This window comes from Mercenaria mercenaria, chromosome 9, assembly GCF_021730395.1.
Source record: "Mercenaria mercenaria strain notata chromosome 9, MADL_Memer_1, whole genome shotgun sequence".
Lineage (NCBI taxonomy): Eukaryota > Metazoa > Mollusca > Bivalvia > Venerida > Veneridae > Mercenaria > Mercenaria mercenaria.
Window position 1 is genome coordinate 85,236,817 of NC_069369.1, and position 20,667 is coordinate 85,257,483.

The following is a 20,667-nucleotide window of genomic DNA, read 5'->3' on the forward strand; positions in this document are numbered from 1 at the left end:
GTTTTTTTTACAAACAACTGTTACACATGACATTTAATTGTGACTGTAGCTCTACAAAGACAGACTACATAGCATGACTGTATGTAAATACAAATACAAATTTTGTTTAAAGTCGGTGATACATACCATCAACAACATTAGCTATGCATAGCTATTGATCGACATAATATATATAACATATTATCAGATGCCACTATTGACTTAAGGGTAAGTAGATCTAGTGACCTTGATATCAAACTCTGATAAATGGCTGGAGAAAGCTTGGGCCCACAACTTTCAACCTTCAAGGCATTATTGCTATGGTAAGTAGTTTAGAATCGGTAGGTCAAAGTCACAGTCAGCTCGAGACTGCAAATCATATACAAACAGTAACTGAACAATGTTCTTGCCTGCGACTGTCAAATTTTATAAGCAACACTTCCTGTGTTGGTTTTGTAGGGTTTAACGGGTTCAGAATTCACTACAGATAACGGTTATGGAACTAGAGACGGAATTGTTGGTGAAGAGAAATAGCTGCAGCAAATAAATCCACACTAACTGCATCAAGGACATAACATCAAGTAAATACTGTGTAATGTTTAACGTCACACAGACAGAATTATAGGTTAGATCGCGACTTTCCGGCTTTGATGGTGGAGGATGACCCTAGGTGCACCTCCGTGGAATAATTCATCACGGGCGGCACCTGGGTAGTCACAAAACACTTTCCGTAATTTACCTGGATGGCTTCTTAAAATGAAGAATTTAACGCCCTGGGTGAGGCTTGAACCCACAGCGGTGAGAGGCAAGTGATTTGAAGTCGGCGACCTTAACCATTCAAGGTCAAGGTTACAGTGACAATGATACTAAAACATTTTCTTCTCAGTGACTTTTGACCACTGTTGTTTGAAAACTTATACACAAATGTTTGATAAAATAAGACAATAGCATGCAGTGCACTACTTCCGTGACATAATTGAACATTTTCTCTTAATATCGAATTGACCATTTTTGATGTCTGCTCCATATCAGTTGATGTCATGATAACTTTGCATAAATTGAACATTTATATGACTATTCAACGTTTTCCAGGTCATACATGTTCACTACAATGTGTTAAAAAGTTCAAGATTAAAATTGGAGGTTGTATGACAGATATGGGATCATATTCACTTTGTTGCTGCAGGACAGGTATTGCGGGGAGTCATCAATCACCAAGTTAAAGAAACAAGGAAACAAGAAATGTAAAAACGTTCACACATTGCGGTTTTGATATCAAAGAACTCTACTGATACATTCTTACATTATAGCGCCCTACATGTTAATTTTTATTTCATATCACTTAACATTTGAATTACACACGCAGCCACTAACGATGATAGTTATTAGTGTTGCTGAAGAAAACTGCCGCATCAACAGTTCATCAAACCGCAAATATTACTATATAAACGCTCTTCCAGTATAAAATGCGGAAAAAAGACTCTTTGGTACAGGAGGTCGTTTCTTGCTGTAACCCTTGTGAAAAATTGATATTTGTGATATTTTGTCCTTTGTAACGGCTTGTATCTTTTTGTTGTCTTGGGCGACTTAGAAATTTATGTCGTCTCCGATACTGAGATAAAGAAATTATATCTACTGTTCCAGCAGAAACTGTTGATAAAACAAACAATGTACCGAAACTTCTACGCGATTTTGGTTGATGCTTGGTCGATGCTCGGTCAGCCAGATGTGGATTCCTTTCGCATCTTCCTTCCATCACAGAAGGCACAGAAGAAAACTGTGTTGAACCACTCAGACAGACTTGAAACATTTTTTATTCAAATATGAAAAATCCGTGCAAATTTCCGTTTTGGTACAAGTGGGGGTCATTTCTAGCTGTAAGCCTTGTGAAAAATTGACATCCCTAGTTACGGTTTTTATGTTTTGTAGTCTTGAAGTTGTAGAAATGTTCAATGTCAATGCTAGGTCTGTATATACTCTACTGTTCCAGTTAAATATTTATTTTTGATAGAGCTTTGACCACAGAAAGATAAGTTTTGAATGAAATTTGTTCGGTCTATTACCTAGTATTTATAGGGTTCGAATGAAACTGCATATGTATGCAGTGCCAAACCTAGGAAGCTTTTCGTTTGTAGAATTTTGGCAGAGTTATAAGGAAAGCCTTTAAAATTTATTTAGTGGTTTTAATCCTTGTCCTGACTACTGGTCTAAACTGACAAATGTATATCTAAACTAAATGATAACTACACGAATTTCAATAAGAATAGACCAAGCTGTGTAAAAAAGTAAATATTTTGTTAGATTTCACCACCAAAAAGGAAGTGGAATAACTATTTATAAAAAATAACATAACCACCGTTTGAAACAATTTCATACCATGGTGGTAAGACAGATCTTTTTCGTTTTTCCACCATAGATATATTTTCATTCTCCGTTTTTACGCTTACTTCCTCCTAATACAGCTAAATCAATTGCTTGGAGGTTCAGTAACGCATGTTTATGTGCATATAAGTAAAAACATCATTTATGTTAAGGGACATACGGAGCTGTTATCCCACTCCTTGTCCTATGTACCCACTGGAAGAATAAACGGGATAACCAATGCGGCCTCAAACTAGAACTTCAATAGAACGATTAGTTTCCATATTTTGTATGCTTATCGAATTAAATTATTTTTTTGTGGAATGAAAAAAATAACGCATTGACGTTCATGACGTAAAATAAAAATGACGTTTGGAATGTTGACGTTTGTTATGTTACAACGGCGTTTCGTTAATTGGGTACAAACTGGAGAAACGCTTTACATTTTCATTTAATAATTAATTTTCTATGCTTTTAAAATGCAAATACTTATGAATAAAACTACAAAAGTATTGAGTGTAGCAATGAACGTAAATTTTTAAATTTGATAGAACTACTTGTCCTATACTACGGGTTTGATTTAAATGGAGCTTCTTAGGAACTATTTGTTCCAGCCTAGTTGCGTTTACTGTACGTGGTCTATGGTTAAATGCAAGTTTTTAGCAGTTATAGGCATAGCAATTTCCAACATATTTTCTGTATTTTTCTGTTCGCTGCGATCGCCAACTTGCATGCACTTATTTTGCGAGTTGTCAAATACTAGTACGCAAGGACAAAGATCAGTAATACCTTGAATGCTGTAGAAGTTTTAAAAAATGCCCGGTCTGTTACAGGAAGGCTAATAGGCCTATCAATTGATCACAAGCAGTTTGAAATAATTAAATAATTAGATTAATACAATTTGCCTGACAGCTGTCAATCTGATTTAAGCAAAGTAATGGGGTCCTCTATCCATAGTCAAATGTCTTGCTCAGAATAACATTGGTGGGCCGGTGGTCTAGTTGTAACACGCTTGACTGTCAATCCAGAGCTCTGGGGTTCGAATCCCGGTCCATGCACTGGGAACTTCTGAGATGCTCTTGAGTGTCTTCCACCTAACTAAGAGGTACGGATTATTCAAAGGAAAGACGGCTTCGCGTGTATCGGTGCTATACACCGGGCACGTTAAAGAACCAGAATGTCTATTCGCAAAGAACTAGGCTTAGTTAGCCGGTCATGCCTGTATCTAAAATAAAGGTTTCGAACCCAGAGCGGCGGGGGACAAGTGATTCGAAGTCAGTGGCCTTAACCGTTCGGTCATAGAGACCTCGTTGAAAAGTATATCCTTGATACGCCTAAGTTTTGCTTTAATTTCGAAGATACATTTGCTTAGATCTATATCATTACATGTTGATAAAACTGACATTGCGTTTTAGAAAGAAATTTTCGTACTTTTTCTCAGAAAAGTTTAACGTGCGCGAATTATAAACTATTTTTAGTTTAGCAAATTGCGATTACTCTAACTTCTATTATCGCCTTTCACAATACAACATATTGTTTAAAATATTAATTTGTTTTAATTCATATCTTTCATTTTTAATGATTCTGTTCTATATGGTAAAATCATCAGACAGGCTTACTAGAGTCAAATTAGGGCCTATTTAAATAAGGTTGCTAATAAGTTGTTTTGTCTTATCATTATCTTAGCGTCCAAATGTCGGCAGTGAATACATGACACTTATTCATCAAGATGAATATCAAATAATCATTTTCGTGTTTAAAGCAACGCTTATGTGAACACATTAACCGTGGTGAAAAGAGCAAGCACGCAGAAAAATGAAGACTGAGAATAAAACAATGTGTACAGGGTGATACACACATCACTGTTGAATAGATGTTTTAATCCCAACTACAGAATTGTTACGTGATGGAAAGCATGTTTGAATGTCCGCACACGATTTTTTAAAATCTTCTATTTACAGAAAAAAAGCATTGTTGCCTAAATGCCAATTTTTTAGGCATAAATTAATGCATTTAGCGAGAGCCAAATATATAGGGTTACTTTACCAGAAGCTTGCTATGGGATGTTGTTTACAGTTCGAGTGGGGCTTGCCAACAGGGCACAGATCGACATTGTAAAATACAAGAGAGCCAAATAGATCCAGAGAATGATTCTTTTTATTGTACATCTAAGCTTTTTCACATTCTGTCAAATTGTACATGTACCTACTATCTCATAGGTCGTTCACTCAAAAGTTCATCAATATTCGTCAACAAAAAAAATAATAAATAGAAATGAAATAAAAAAAAAAACTGTTCTGAAACGTGGAATTATGTAATCTTAATGAAAGTAGTCCCGGCACAGGCATAATACTTAATATGAATATAGATCTAGTTTATGTCGGTTCGTATGTATTCTTTGAAATACAAACCGTATTATAAAGAACACATAAAGCTATACAATGAATCAATTTACTACATGTTTACTACATGTTCGTGAAAAACGTGTCATATCTTCCGTCTATTCCAATACAACATGGTTCCTATGAAGCTCAGACGTACGTGAGCAACATCATATTATTTTTGTGAAGTGGGGAATGATAAACGTGAGTCAAGCCCTTAGAAGATGTGCAAATATACCAGTATTCATCAATCTGGTCGCCTGTACTGAAAACAAAGCAATAAAACACAAATTTTATTATAGAAATTACAAGATAGATTACAAATCTTACACGACCGGGACTTACTTTTAAGCGCGCATGCGCAAATATCACCAGTGTTAGACTGCATTCTTTGGTACAGGAAAGTACGACAAAGGTAAGAAAACATTTTGTATACAATATTTTTTATTATTATAATAATCATTATTGTTATTATTTTATAATTATTGCAATGTATAATTATAATTATACTATTTTTTTATCATTATCATTATCTACAAGTGTCAATGAAAATAACGTAAAAGTTGAGAAAATATAAACCGTTTCAGTACACACTCACTTCTAATAAAAGCTTTAAGTTAATGTCTGCATAACCATATTAACTTATCTGGCATACACCGTTTTGGTAACTTGTAAAATAGGAAAGCATGCGTTTGTACATAATATCGACGCGTAAAAAGTGAGCGTTGACAAATCACTTAGTTAATGGGCTAACTTGAATATTGACCGGCAAGCCATTTACTAAATGTTTATTTCATGACATCAGAAATAACTTTCAAGTTTTGACTTCAGCCAAGCAAAATGTAGTGTCGAACTTTAGACCAGTCCAGTAGAACTATGGACCAGCGATTGACACGAGGAGTCGTCTAATAATTTGATTAATATGATGCGATATCAATAATGATTATCGGCCCTGCCTGAGATACAAAAACACGTAATATTAACCGGCAACTACTCTAAAAGAAAAAAGAATGGTGAAGTCATTGTGATTTTATTTCTTGCTCTTGTCAGCTCGGTCATTATCGGAAACAGTATTGTAAGAAACTATCAGCGTTTTGAGATGAACCTGATACATTACACTGTGTCAGTGAAACAAGTGAAACAAAGGTTGCAGTTTGTGCATATTCTCTCTGCGACGATTCATTACATACATACCGAAAATCTTCAACATACGGTAAAGCGCCTGTAGAGAAAATAACCGGGATGATGTGCTTGTTACGTAACCACTAGTTAAAGGCTGATAATGGCCTCGTTATAATGTGACTCCCACTTGTCTTGTGACGGACATAAAATACATTTAATTTAATGCCTTGTTAAATCTTACTTTCGACAACTGTTTTCTCAAATGTTTGAATATTTTATTCAATTAGTACGAATTATTATTGAATCCATTTTGATAACATCCTTTTCTGGCGCTGATTCATATAAGAACATATGCGATACTGAAAGTAGTGCTTTTCTAACCATGGCATTATGCATATTTTCTGTATGGACATCTGATTTATCTGTCTTTAACATAAAATGAAAAGCCTGGGACTGTAATGAGCATGCAGTCTAGTCGTTCAAAAAGACTGCTGACTGACAACCCCAGTGATACAGTTACTCGTTCAGTAAGACTGCTGATCGACAATCCCAGTGATACAGTTAGTCGTTCAAAAAGACTGCTGATCGACAATCCCAGTGATACAGTTAGTCGTTCAAAAAGACTGCTGATCGACAACCCCAGTGATACAGTTAGTCGTTCAAAAAGACTGCTGATCGACAATCCCAGTGATACAGTTAGTCGTTCAAAAAGACTGCTGATCGACAATCCCAGTGATATAGTTAGTCTTCAATAAGACTACTGATCGACAACCCCAGTGATATAGTTCTCAAAGAGGGTTTGGTAGTACGCTAATTAATGCTTTACGGCGAGAATTATACTACTGTTTCATATAAAACCATATCTGGTTGTTCATTATATTATTCGTTTAAATCCTGATTTATTTCTTTATTAGTTGAGCTCATTTACCTTAATAATGTGAACGTTCTGTCACTAAAGGCAAGATTCAAGTAATGGCAGGTTATAAACAAAAAGGAAAACGGAATGTTTATTCAGTTTTTGAAAATTACAAATAAATTATGATAGTTTTGTTCTTAAACGGGCTGTATGCGCCTGCTTATGTAAATGGAAACGATTTAATGGCTCAGACTTTCCTTATGTGACAAAACATCATGTACGACTCATGAAACCTGTGTTCATTTCGAACCTTACATGTTAATGCGGTGTACTTCAAAGACGAACATTTTGTACAGTTTCATGTATTTGTCCGACTGCGGAAGAAGGTCTTGTATGACAAATCTAGATTCACGAGAAATGTATGAAACAAAGCAAGAATGTCAGAGAAAATTATCTAACTAATAAATCATTCTTAATCATTGAGCGTATACATTTGAATTTTCATAAAACTTTTGCTTTGACCTAACATGTGTATTGGCGACTTTGGCGACGTTGAAGCAACTAGAAAAAAGTGATACGCTGTACGAGATACTGTGTACATGTAAATTTTTTTTTGCTTTTGTTTATAACCCTGCACATTATCTTAGCTCATTTATGAAAACAACGCTCAGATTAATTCAGTCATGATTCAATGTGTTTTGAACAGAGATGATCCCGGCCACTGTGGGTTCGAACATGCGACATGAAGACTGCGCGTCAACACGTTGTCTACTAGAAGTCTGAAACAATTATTATTATGGTTTCTTTTGTGATGCTCGAAGCGTGACCATAGTCCAATCTGCACATGGAGCTCTTGTTGAAATTCATAATATGCAAAATTCACAGCGTGAAATTACAAATTATAAATGTTATTACATATTGAAGTCAATTAAAAACTTTTTAAAAAGTAAACGATTTTTGTTTCAATCGTTATCGACTTTTCTACGTCACCTACGTTTTGCAACGAAAAAAATAATTGAACCTTTAATGGTGTAACGACTTTAACGGATATTCCGACGACCCAATCTCTATAATGTAAATCCGAATAAAACTTATCCGAATATGACCTTCATAAGCGGTAGTATAACTTCGTGTATCGCAGAAAAAATACAATTTTAATACCTTTGTTAATCACACATATTTCGTTTTTATTAGGAAGATCTCCCTGGACCTTTTTGCCCCCAAATATTTAGATGAGGCGTTTTTAAAGTCCACTAATGTATGTCTCACACAATATTCTTAATGTTATATAATAATACAGTCACATTTCTCATAAATTTTGTAGTATCGTCAGATATAGGTGTATGTTATATTGAGAAACGCAACACTATTCTTAACGCTAAATCTTTATGGAAGTTTATTGATAGTGATGTAAAAGTGATAGTAAAAGAGCAAGTAGTCATCAATATACAATTATAGACTTTTTCATAGGTTGATATCAGGATTTATCAACCCGAAAAGAGTTACATTCACCGAGCACTTTTTGAGGGTTGATAAATCTTGATACCAACTATGAAAAAGTCAATAATTGTTTTGTTACATGAATAAATGTAAAGTCAGTCTTGTTATTACAATTGTAACTTTAATAAAGATATAAGGAATAAATTTAGACCAGATCAGGTTGATATTGGTTTTCCAAGCACCTATTTCGATCTATTTTTATTTTCGTACTATTTATAACCCAAGATAAGTTGATATGATATGTACTCATTACTTTTCGAACTGTTTTCAGCCAATCAGAGAAACAATAGAATACAGTCATGTAATAACACCAGTTAGTGTACATTTTGATGAAAAGAACTTCATAGCTACACAATAATGACTGTTGCAGGTATCCCCACCAGTTTGAAAAGTATCGGACTTGTATTATATACATTATTTTTTCTCTGTGTTAAAGATGTCGGTAATGCGACTGCTGCTGTTTTTCTGTCCACTGGTGACATGGTGTGCGCATGCGCAAATGATGGGCGGATCATGTGCGGGAATGAACATGATGCAGATTCGAGCCATTATCATGCAGGCGATAACCAAGGCAAGGGCTTCCCTAGCCAGTGAGAAACAAACGAATGAGTACCTCAGTATGACTGGTAGGTTTCCATATTGGTGTTCTTGCAAAATATTGTCACAACGACAAGAAAGAATCTAGATCGTTATAGTACAACAATGCCCTATTCATTTCCTATGCCTTATTTCTGATGCATTTCATTATCATATGGTAAAACTATCCTTGGATATATTAGTTTGTATCCATTTAACGATGTGCATTTTTCAACCACCGTGTCTTTTTGTATTCTGTTTCCATACAAACCAGTTCTATTTTTTTGAAATATTACGAATAAAGATAACTTTGATATTTTACTGAAGTGCAGCTTCTTGCTATAAACAAACATAGTAATGATATTGGAAACTGTTATCAATAATGCAGGCTAAGTATTAAAGCATATTTTTGAACATTTCGAAACGGGGAGAAGGGTGCAGGTGGGGGGACAGAGTGTATTGTGTTATTCATATTGGTCGGTCCATCCGTCCATCAGTCCATAGGTGGACCATTGGGAATCAATACCTACAGCATGATTTTGCCTACAGTTGTCAAACTTCATAGGGTGATTGCCTATGGTCGGTAATTGGCCACTGTTGTTTAATGTTCAAGGTCACAGTGATCTTGCGACTGAAAACCGTTTCCAGTCAAATACGTGAAAAATGTTTTGTCTAGGTCTGTCGAACTGTTTGTGGTCCGTAAATGACCCCTATTGTTTCAGGAATCAGTAGGTGAAAAATACAAACCCACTTACCAGTTCGACATACTAGCATAGGGGGGCATGTATGTTTTACAAGTAACTTTTGTTATATAGGTCATGACGAGGCTATGAACCCAACACCATACATGCCGAAAACGTACCATCAACACTATGCCGCTTTCTCACATCTCAACCTGCCGGCGTCGGTGCAAGTAGACAGTGGCTATATTGTTCAATACGCAACGAAGTATATCACTCAGACGTGGTCTTCATTTAATAGTCAGAAATGTAATCTGCTTATCATTATACAGTAAATTTGAAAAGCAGGCCCGCTTTGTTTCTTACTTAAGTGCTATGATAAATTAGAAATGTAAATAATACTATTTGTTTTGTTAGAATCTAAAAACATTGGCCATTTTGCAATTAGGATACCCTTAATAATTAGACTAGCCCTTAGACTGATAATTACGATATTTCTATGATTTTTTTCTTTTTTTATGTCATAGAGACAAAAAGCCACCCTATTCTAAGATTTTCTTTAAGGACTGATGTTTAAAATGTAATATTGGACAAAGTATATAGACTGACTCAGTTCACTACATGAAATCATAAAAATGTGAAAAAAATTAATCATAGTCTAGGAGCAGTCTACTTAAAATCATCTTGAAACGTCAACATTTTTTTTCAACGGGTACATACAAAAAATAAGTCCATACACTGTGACTGTACAATCATCATAAAACTGAAAGGCTTGAGAATGATTAAATAGACTTTCCTTAAATATGAACATCCATGCATCCTTAAGGTGTTTCAGGTAGCAGAAAATCCCATCTTTATGCCATATTAAAAAAATTTCGCATGGGAGGGATACCCCCCCAAACCCACCCCAGTTGGCCCCACCCCCCCCCCCCCCCCCCCCCAGCAAACAAATCCTGCACACGGGCCTGACTTATTTCCAAAGTTTTGATGAATATCACACCAAACTACAATGAGAATAATCAATCATTTTGTACAACATTTTTGCTACTTTATTTTCTAGTCTCGGTGTTGGCCCTGACGAGTTGTACCAGTGTCCTGGTGTACCGCAAATCTGGCATGAACTAATTTCACCATTCTGTATTCGACGTGACGCAATCTGTGATGCCAGCGCTAAATATAGAACTATCGATGGATCTTGCAATAACTTACAGAATCCGCTATGGGGACGTTCTAACAGACCCCATCTAAGGTTTTTAAAACCTAACTATATGGACGGTATGTAACACCCTATTTCATTGGCGAAAAAAAAAAGCTCCAGAAAACTCCCGTTAACATCTATAGATAAACCGTCTTACATACGAAAGTGTCATTTTTCCTTGCCCTGTACAGTTTCCTGTGAATTTATAAAAAGGATAACTTAGGTAAAATAGATATGCTCGTGATGTTGTGCTAGAATTACCTTTTACACAATCAGGGACCTTTCTTCCAACTATTTACACAGGCCTGTCTACATCTGTCCACAGTTCTTAATTTTCCCCACAAGATACGTTGCAGGCTTTGTTCTATTTCCCTTTTGGCCCACTCACAACATGAATAAAATATTCATAAAAAAAAATTCAAGGAAATATCACCATAAAATTCATTCACATTGCTCATATTAATTTTGGGTCGTCCCTTTCAGTGCTGATGTCTTTGAAAAATCGATTTCTTATGAATTATTTGCATAATTTCAATAGAACACGTGACAAGAGAGAAACCGTGGGGTTTCGTATTCTTTCTATTGATGGCAAGAAAAGTACCCATTATCTTAGTTAAAAACAAATGACAAACTTTGATAGTCATTTCCCTTTTTCGATTTTACACAGCTCTTAAATCAGTGTTTCAATTGTATTTTTATGACAGATATTTGTAATTAAATTCATATAACAGCCTAGAATGTATACAACTTCATACTCTGGGTTTATATTTTCTGTCAAACTCTTTTGATCAATGCTGACAGAACTACGTAATTTACAAAAGATGACAGATCTATTCTGCATCTAAGTACTGAGAAGACACATCAGTTACGATAAAAAAAAACAAACAATGTATAAGTACTGTGTCTACCGTCAGATTATAATGTAAGTACTCGTTTCATTGAGTTGTTGTATAGAAATAGATAAGGCTAAGTGCCAAATACACTATTCTAAATGCAAATCTTTACTATTATTATATACCTATATAAATTCTGTCAAAAATACAGCTTGTATTTCTTTCACAAGTAAATATGAACAGGCAGTTAAAATTCCGTATTGTACCTTTTGTTTTGAATGTTGCCGGGATACTTTCATTTAATATGTATGACCTGACGCAGTTCTATAAATAGCGCACACAAAAACTTCACTCATTTCTATTTTAAGATCGACTTTGTTCGATAACAAAACAACAGGTATAATGAATAAAAGGGTCATTGCAACAGTAGCTAGATCTGGGATTTTGTATCCGGTTCTCGTGAATTTTACAAGGACGGATCACACTCGGCGCTTGCGCTCCCCGTGAGATCTGATCTGGCAAAATCCACTGGAGCCGAATACGGCATCCCAGATCGAGCTACTATTATAATAACCCTATTATATATATATGAAGCAATCATCTGGCTGAATGTTTCATATTTATCTTGTGTGAAGATTTCTAAATCGTATTGTTTATTCCTTTGAAATTTCAATTTATTTTTGTTAAAAGAATCGAAGAATATATTGAGCTTCAGTAAAATAAAATTACTTGTAACCTGGCATGTATCTGTGTAGTGGTGTAATGGTATCGTTTCCAGATATCGGTTTACCACGTCAAACAAGTATGACCGGGGAATTTTTACCGAGTGCGAGGACTGTGAGTAATATCGTTCACAGCCAAGATCCATGCTGTCCCATGAAGGAGAGGGACCTCAGCTTGTACGTGATGCAATGGGGACAGATGATCGACCATGACCTTACAGACACAGCTATAGCACGAGGAGCTAATGATGCAACAGTGATCTGTTGTAACCTGACTCAAGAGGTTCTCGTGCAAAGGTAGATTTTTTTTAAATATTGGACCGTCAGTCATGCTTTAGGGTTTACAAAGATGTTCGAGAAGACACATGCTAACGACTTAATTTATCAGGTAAAGCAAGATACAGAAACTCAAATCAATTGCATAAGTGTCCACGCAGAATATGATTTAATATCTTATAACGTATGCGTGTCCACTTCATTAAATAAATTCTTACAGTAAAACCTGCCTGTTCTGTGACATTTGTACTCCTTCATCTTTTCAGAACTGAATGTTTCCCGATTGCTATAGAACCTGGCGATGAAAGATTTCAGGAATCCTGTATGAACTTTGTTCGATCTATCGCTGGACATAGTGATACGTGTGATATAGGTATAGCAAGTGTTTTTTTGTCCTCAGAACTTTACATGAAGCAGTGTCATATCTATAGTGCAGTTCTCTTTTCGTGCACAAGCATTCAGTTGTTTGATATGTGCGTAAAAATTAACACGTTAAGCATGCGTAAGATTTGAGTTTAAGCTGTAGGCTGTGTATGTGTCTGTTGAATAAATTGTTTTGTCTAAGATATTGATGATACGGATACAGATGCCGGGATCAATAGTCGTCCTTACTAAGGAAATACCACAGAAATGCCTAGAAATAATTGCTTCAAGTGTGAAACAAATACTTTGAAAGTAACACATACATATTGGTTTATACAACTATTCATTAACATCCTTCAGGTCGACGGAATCAGCTCAACCAGGCGACTTCATATCTCGATGCCTCTTACCTTTATGGACACAATGATGAAGATGCTGGCAAGATCAGATCTTTCCAAAATGGCAAGTGCAGATTTTTACGCTTTATATTGGACACTATAAAATAGTTACAAAATCCTAACTGGGAACTTGAGGCAAACAAGACAAACATTCACCAGTGGCTACATGGAAAGTTTCATTTCATTTCTAGATACTTGTGCAAATAAAGCCAAATTTGTACAAACAGTCAAATGTCAAGATGTCATATTTATGCTTTTATTCTTCTATTGTGCGTAAAATAACAGATTGCAAAACTTATATCTTGTATTGGCACAGTGCAAAGTTGTTCTGCATGGTGAAACATTAATTTCTGTTTTTCGTTCGTAAACAAATTAAAGACATTGTAGTCATTGAGCCAATTTAATATTATTTTCATGTAAGAGCTTGCCAATGCGAGGGAATATGTATGGTACCACACGATTCATCACCTCTAATCTTCTTCTTCTTCTTGGCGTTCACCATCACCTCTAATGAGCAAGCACAATCATTTTGAGTCTACTTCTATTTTGCTTTGTTGCGTTCTAAGCTTCAATAGGATCGTTTTAAAGAGTCATTAAAATTCATAATAGTAGTGTTGACATTCAGAGTGGCGGCCGTAAAATGTTGGTCCATACTTCGACTCTTTCATTCAGTATCATTGAATAATAGAATTCTCCTTAAGCTGATGTAAGGGGACTTGAGGGATATTAAACTCAAGAACTAACTAACAGAGTCAGTCAAATCGAGTCTGCTGTTATCTTGCTTGGTTGCGTTCTTAATATGTTTTTCTTATAGATTTGATTGGAACATGCATGGCTACAAATCGTCACGTTTTCATTTAAACATATTTGGCAGGGCGGTAAGAGTACATACTGGTTACTCAAAAGCATTAATGAAGCAAGTTTTTTAGATTCAGGTCTGTATTGAAGTCCTGATACGCAGCAAAATAAAAATACATAAATATTCATCTTGACTTACGTTAACGGAAAACAATAAAGTTCTAGTTTTGATATGTAGGGAAACTTCGTATGACAGACACTGGCCTCTTCCCAGCTGGACTGGAGGATCAAACACACTGTGAACTGCAAAGCCAGGGAGATTATTGTATGAAATCAGGTAAATATAGATTGCAAAAAGACTTTGTTTTGTCAGGATATACCTTTCGCTGTCGTCCTTTTACGGAGTGACAGGTTATAACGCGTAAGATAAACAAATTATGTTGATTTTGTATTACTTAACTGCGATTTTAATATAAAATACTATATATATATTAGCTTTCTTCCAAAAACAAATACACGATAACACTACGCAAGTAGTGATGTGAAAGCAATCCCATTATTAAATATTGGTCTACCTAGTCCGTCATATTTCTCATAGATGTAGCCGGAAAACAATTGAATTTATAGACATGTAAATTAAAAGCAGCCAGGTAAAATTTGTACTTTTCCCGTACAATCGTACAATTAAAGTTTTATATGGTGTATTTTACAGGCTTGTATCTGTAAGAACTTTAAAAGTGGCTGGATTCTTTGAAATTCAATGTGGCTTTTCACCTTTTTTCACTGCTCCATTTATGCTATTTTAAAAGTAGTAACTAACAAATACAATATGTTTAAGTTTTATATTTTGATTCAGGTGATTTCAGAATACACGTCATGCCAGGTCTGACAGCTCAGCAGATCATGTTTCTGCGGGAACATAATCGAGTTGCCAGCATATTACAAAAGATGAACCCGAACATGTGTGATGAGGATCTGTATCAGGAAGCACGAAAAATCGTTATCGCCGAGTATCAACATATAACTTACACCCACTGGCTGCCACACGTCATAGGGGACAGGTTTACTATGCAAATGGGCCTTGCTTCATTGCCCATGGGGCACAATAACGTTTACGACCAATCAATAAATCCCACGATATCTAACGTATTCGGCGCAGCTGCCTTCCGTTTCGGTCACACCCTCCTACAAAACTCCGTGCTTTTCATGAAGGAGCGAGGGACGTACGTGAGAAATGAAATGGCCTTCAATCGCCCCGCCATGATTTTTAGTGATAGGGCAATGGGATGCACTTATGTTGGACTTGGGCTGTCGTTACATCCGTCCAGTAAGGCCGACGAGAAAATCGTTGACAGTGTCAGAAATAATCTATTTTTAGATATGAATGGACGGAGTTTCGATCTAATTTCTTTGAATATTCAAAGAGGGAGGGACCATGGAGTTCCAGGGTAAGTCTAAGTCTTTTTGGAATTAAATATGATTGCTTAGATTGCTTCCTTACAAGATCTAGTATTTTGGGGCGAAAATAATTATAAACATTGAACTCATTAAATCTGTTACAGATACAATGATTGGAGAAAGTACTGTGGACTTCCATATGCCATGCACTTCGGTACCCAGGCAGGTGGACTTATAAACCATACTCCAGAAAATGCAAAGAAGCTTTACTCCATATACAGGTACGTGTTCCGTTCTTCCAAAATAGTTGATACATGTAATTTATTTCGAAATCAATCCCATAATTTGGTTTTAACACGACAGTTAATTTGGTATGCAGGATATACTTTTTATTGGTAATGAGCGCTTATATTCGACAATTCCGGTGGGAGTGCGTCCTAAATTATTTAACCAATTCGGCATTCTTCTATCGTAAATGTAGCATAACTTCGCTATATAATGTTGATATTAATAATTATATATCTGAAGGCGTGTCACTTTAAAACCATTCACTACTTTCTGCTATTATCTTTTGTCATTGTTTTTATTGTATATTTTACAATAAATAATATAAAAGTAATTTAATCTTTACACGTGTTATGTTTATTTATGAACTGAACTAATGCTTCTTTTATTGCCTTCTTCGGAAAATTTCATGTTGGAATATATATACAATAACCAACCTCCAACTGTACAGGCACCCTGATGATATTGACGTATTCTCGGGCGGCATTTCGGAGACACCAGTTGAGGGAGGTGTGATTGGACCGCTGTTTAGCTGCCTTATAGGACAACAGTTTTACAACCTGAAATACGGAGACAGGTTTTACTATGAAAACAATAACCAAAACACAGGATTCAATGCCAGTTAGTTTTTTCTTTTTGTTTAGTTTAAATTCGAGGGACCCGCTTGTGCCAATTAAGTTCAGTTCTGTCTGTCCACATTATTAGGCGTACCTTTGCTACATGCGTTTACAGTTAACTGTTGAAAAAAAGGAGAGAGAAATATATCTTGAACTCCAAGTTAAACATTTTCTCTTGTGGCTAATTACCAACATTTTTGTCTTAGTTACCTGATGACATGTATATAAAACAAAAATATGTTAAAGTGAGTTAAAACAAGTCCCAAGGAAACGTGTCAGTAGGGCCTATATAGTTCACTGAAGTCTTGGGTGACAGTTTAGTATTTTGTAATAAAACATATCACACAGAAGTACATTCTGTTTTATCAAAAACATGTAACATTCTATAATACACATTTTGTTTATCTTTCCAGATCAGCTGAATTCTATCAAAAAGAGGAGTGTGACATTGCTCTTTGCAGACACTGAGACATTTGTTGTATATTTAGATTTTGTTTATCAAAGATAGACTTCATTTTTTATACACAGTTTGTTTATCTTTTCAGATCAGTTAAATTCTATCAAAAAGATGAATTTGGCCAAACTGATGTGCCTACATTTTCATATTCCCCATGTTCAGATGAACCCGTTCCGTATGCCCGGGCAAAAGTAAGTTATCATACCTAGGGACGTCAGCTTTAGCTAATTTTCAAGTTTCAAATATCTAAGACACATACAACTGAACTGCTTAAGGTTTAACTGTTTGTGATTTTGCTAGCGACATAAGACATATTGCATGATGACAAGATCAAGGATTTCTCAATTTTATATATGGTATATCAACAAACTATACATGAGATGTTGTTATATATGATATATTTTTTCATGTTAATTTTGCAATAAGAAAATCTTGCGTTTAATAAGATTCCAGATGGTAATTTGTTAGCTCTGCGTGTTGAGATAAACTTAAGATTGCAATAATTGTTTACAGAATCCGGACTAGTAGCCGATTGATTATTTATGTCTTTTGTGTTGAATCCATTGTCGTGTCAGAAAGAAGCATCGTGTGCTAGCTTCTTATTTAAGCTGTGAACGCTCTTTGAGACTTTTGAAAAACGATATCTATCTTAATTGTGTGTTTACTGTGTTAATTGTAGACTTTATTGTGTGTTAACACTAGTTGTGAGTTTAGTGTAAACACTAATTGTGTCTATTTCAGTAATCCAATGGTGAATTGCAACATGCTTGATGACATCGACTTCTCCCTGTGGCAGATGTAAACAACAAAGGAGATGACTTGAGGTGTTTTGAAGATGTATATGTTCAAACCTGTGGAAAATCTGACATTCTAACAGTCATTGCACCATAAGACTTTGACACGTTTCAGTTGAAAAAATTCAGTTCAGTTACTAGTATTGTGACTTGACTTACATACAAATAATGAAAAATCGAGAGTTCATATAAGGGTGTACTTCTATACTATACAAGCAGATATGTTCATTGTTCCTTCCAAATTCTATACAATATAGACACTTTCATATAAGAACTTTCATAGAACGTTATTTTATTCTTTCTATATATGCATTGTCGAGTAATTTCAATATGCGCAAAGTGGGTATATTTGGTGAAATCAATTTCTTCAAAATCGAAGAAAAACCGTTTGTGTTGCTTTTAAGATCAAAATATGTTTCGCTAATGAAAACCAGGTGTTACATTTTAACTGTTGGCAGTGTCACGAAAACCAGATGTTATTTTTTATCTGTTGACAGCGGCACGAACATTTAAGACCATTCCTAAATTAATGACATGTTTATGCATTGTGTCAATCTCTCAGTTAGGCGTAAAAAATTGTTTGTTTCCGGTATCCCGACCTACCCTAAAGTTTTGGCCCGACCCTAAATGTTTTTATGGTCTTGGAGATTTTTTTTATCAACTTTTTAACAAAAAGTTGCAAAACTGCACTTTTATGCTTTAAATGAGGTCAGTGGTGTTAGAAATCAACTTACTGATGCTCTAAAAGCCACCTTATTTCCATTCATTTTTTGACACAAAAATAATTTCCGAAAAGTTTCACTTAATAAAAAAATTCCAGAAAAAACCCAACAAAACATTTCGACCTACCTACCCTAATTTTTTTTTGAGCATGTTACCGGAAACAAAGATTTTTTTAGGCCTTAGTTATCAAGTTTTTATAACGTCTTTCAAAAAGTACTTTGTTCTGTAGATATGTATAAAACAAAGACTGGACTGATTTTTTATATCGTTTGTGTTGTAATAAAATAGGTTAAAAGTATTAAGTGTGCAATAAAAGTAAGACCATTAATCTTATGTATTGATGCTTTTCACAAATTCTTTGTAAACTTAATTAAATATTAAATACATGACCTTTTACGAATGTATAACGTTTTTGTTCTAAGTTTGTTTATCTTAAAATTGTGTTACCTGTATTGCTTGAAACATATTGCACCTGTCACATAAGTATGTTTTAACAACAATTTAGAGATATACAGTTTTGAAAGAATAAATGGTTCTGGTAGAAAGTATTGTTTTTATTTATATGCATTGAATGCCAGTAAAATTAAATCTGTCATGTTACATAGATGATTGAGTGTGGTAGTTTTGATTATAATCACTGTATGTTTGATGCATGCCTAAAAAAGGTATCGTTCTTTTCAAATTAAAAAAAAAACATCTCCCTGTCTGAATTACAAAGCTTGTCCTCTAAAACACATGTTTTACCATAACGTTTGTAAACGATTCACCCAACACGGATAACTTTTATTTTACTCTGTCTTGTAACTTTGGAACATGGAGGAGACTAAGGTTGAGGGACTTTTAATTAACAAATTAAGTCTAAGTAACTCAATTAAATCTTGTAGATTCCCATTTTGGTGTGTTTGCCACAGAGTATACAAATGCCTGTTCTCATTGCGTGTTGTTTAGTTATTATTATTGATTTTATCATTATTAATTGTTGTTGTTGTCGTTGTTATTATACCAGGTTTATATAGCATTCTTTTCTTGCACATTTACACGTTCAAAAGTGCTTCACAGTATACATTCCAAAAATACAATTACAAATTCAAAAGAAACAAAATATTGCCTTTTGACATTAACAAAACATGAATACAAACAATTTTAGATACAACAAAACAAGACATACACTATTGAAACATTAAGTAACCCTGACTTTACGATAAACCTTGATCTGCGCCTTGACATGAAAAAAGTAGGTATCGGTCAGTTTGCGAAATGTTGTACAAAGACGTTTTTTGTAGATTTTGAAAACAGCTAGGCTGCCAACTTCCCTAATCCTAAAACCCGGAAAGGGTTTTCCCAAAGTTTTGTAGCTTTGGACGAAAAGCTCCGATTTCCATACATCACGGCTTTTGTTTTGGAACAACCATTGACAGCCTGTCTTGTGATCTTTGGTTACTAACAGGTTATTGCACTTTTACTGTACCATACCTTTATAGGCAGGGAGGTGTAGAGCATTAAACATGTGGGTCAGAAAAAAGTACTGTATTTCACTATTTAAACCCAAAAGAACTGCTTCGTACCGATGTAATATGATTGTTTTAGGCGTTCTAGTGATAGACGCCAACATTAGATCGCCACTATTGGGTGTAACCACGATTGAGTGTACAGTATACTGATGAAAGGTTAGTTTTAGTCCCGGGGCCCCTTTAAAGGGGGTTTCTCTTGTTGCTCTGTCTTCTGTAAAGGCATTGAGTACATACGTTTTTGGTTCTTAAGGTTTGCTTTTTATATATTTATACAGGAGTATTTTTGTGTTTTACATGCAATGCCTTTTTGTTTCTATTACGTGTATAATAATTCACCTGGGGGGGGGATACTTTTATTACACTGAAGTGTCTGGAAAAATGGTGTGGGGGTAAGAGTGTGGTTGGGTGCGTACCATAACAGGTTTAATTTGTTTTACTCCCAGTGCTGTTTTTGGCCACTGACCATTTCCAAGGCAGTGCCCAACTGTTTTTCCTTTATTGTTCGTTTTGTCCTCGTATGTTTGTTTTGTATGCGAGGTGTGGGATGTGTGTTCTTAAAATGCATTTAAGACCATTCATGGAGAAAAACCTGTGCAGAATTAACATGTTCTGAAATAAACTGTATATTTTCCATTTTAAACATATAATTGTTGGAGAAGTGTGCATGTTTGAAAAGATTGCATAACAATTCATGTTGTAAGGCCAAACAGTTGTGTCAAAGTAGGTCAAATAGCTTGGGAAGTATTTGATGATTTATCATTTGCCCACAAAATATACCCAGTATTCACATTTTAAACACACCTCTTATATTAGTGCTTATAAGTGCTAATTGTTTCTGA

The 20,667-nt window shown here is 35.1% G+C and overlaps 1 protein-coding gene across 1 annotated transcript; it reads left to right on the forward strand.

Moving 5' to 3' along the window:
* The first annotated feature begins 5,014 nt into the window (after window positions 1-5,014).
* Window positions 5,015-18,856, forward strand: LOC123546341 (peroxidase-like). Its single transcript, XM_053550686.1, has 13 exons — window positions 5,015-5,136; window positions 8,636-8,825; window positions 9,591-9,738; window positions 10,516-10,730; window positions 12,265-12,505; window positions 12,751-12,857; window positions 13,208-13,309; window positions 14,282-14,380; window positions 14,900-15,491; window positions 15,606-15,722; window positions 16,178-16,347; window positions 16,889-16,991; window positions 17,542-18,856. Exons 2-13 carry the CDS (start codon window positions 8,636-8,638, stop codon window positions 17,600-17,602), a joined length of 2,145 nt encoding a protein of 714 aa, XP_053406661.1. The 5' UTR covers window positions 5,015-5,136; the 3' UTR covers window positions 17,603-18,856.
* Window positions 18,857-20,667: the final 1,811 nt, after the last annotated feature.

Bases quoted from the DNA above. Each gene is read 5' to 3' on its own strand.
- LOC123546341 (XM_053550686.1), top strand. From the start codon at position 8,636: ATGTCGGTAATGCGACTGCTGCTGTTTTTCTGTCCACTGGTGACATGG. The intron at 9,739-10,515 runs GTGGTCTTCATT...TTTATTTTCTAG, and splicing joins ACGAAGTATATCACTCAGAC to TCTCGGTGTTGGCCCTGACG. The intron at 12,858-13,207 runs GTATAGCAAGTG...AACATCCTTCAG, and splicing joins TAGTGATACGTGTGATATAG to GTCGACGGAATCAGCTCAAC.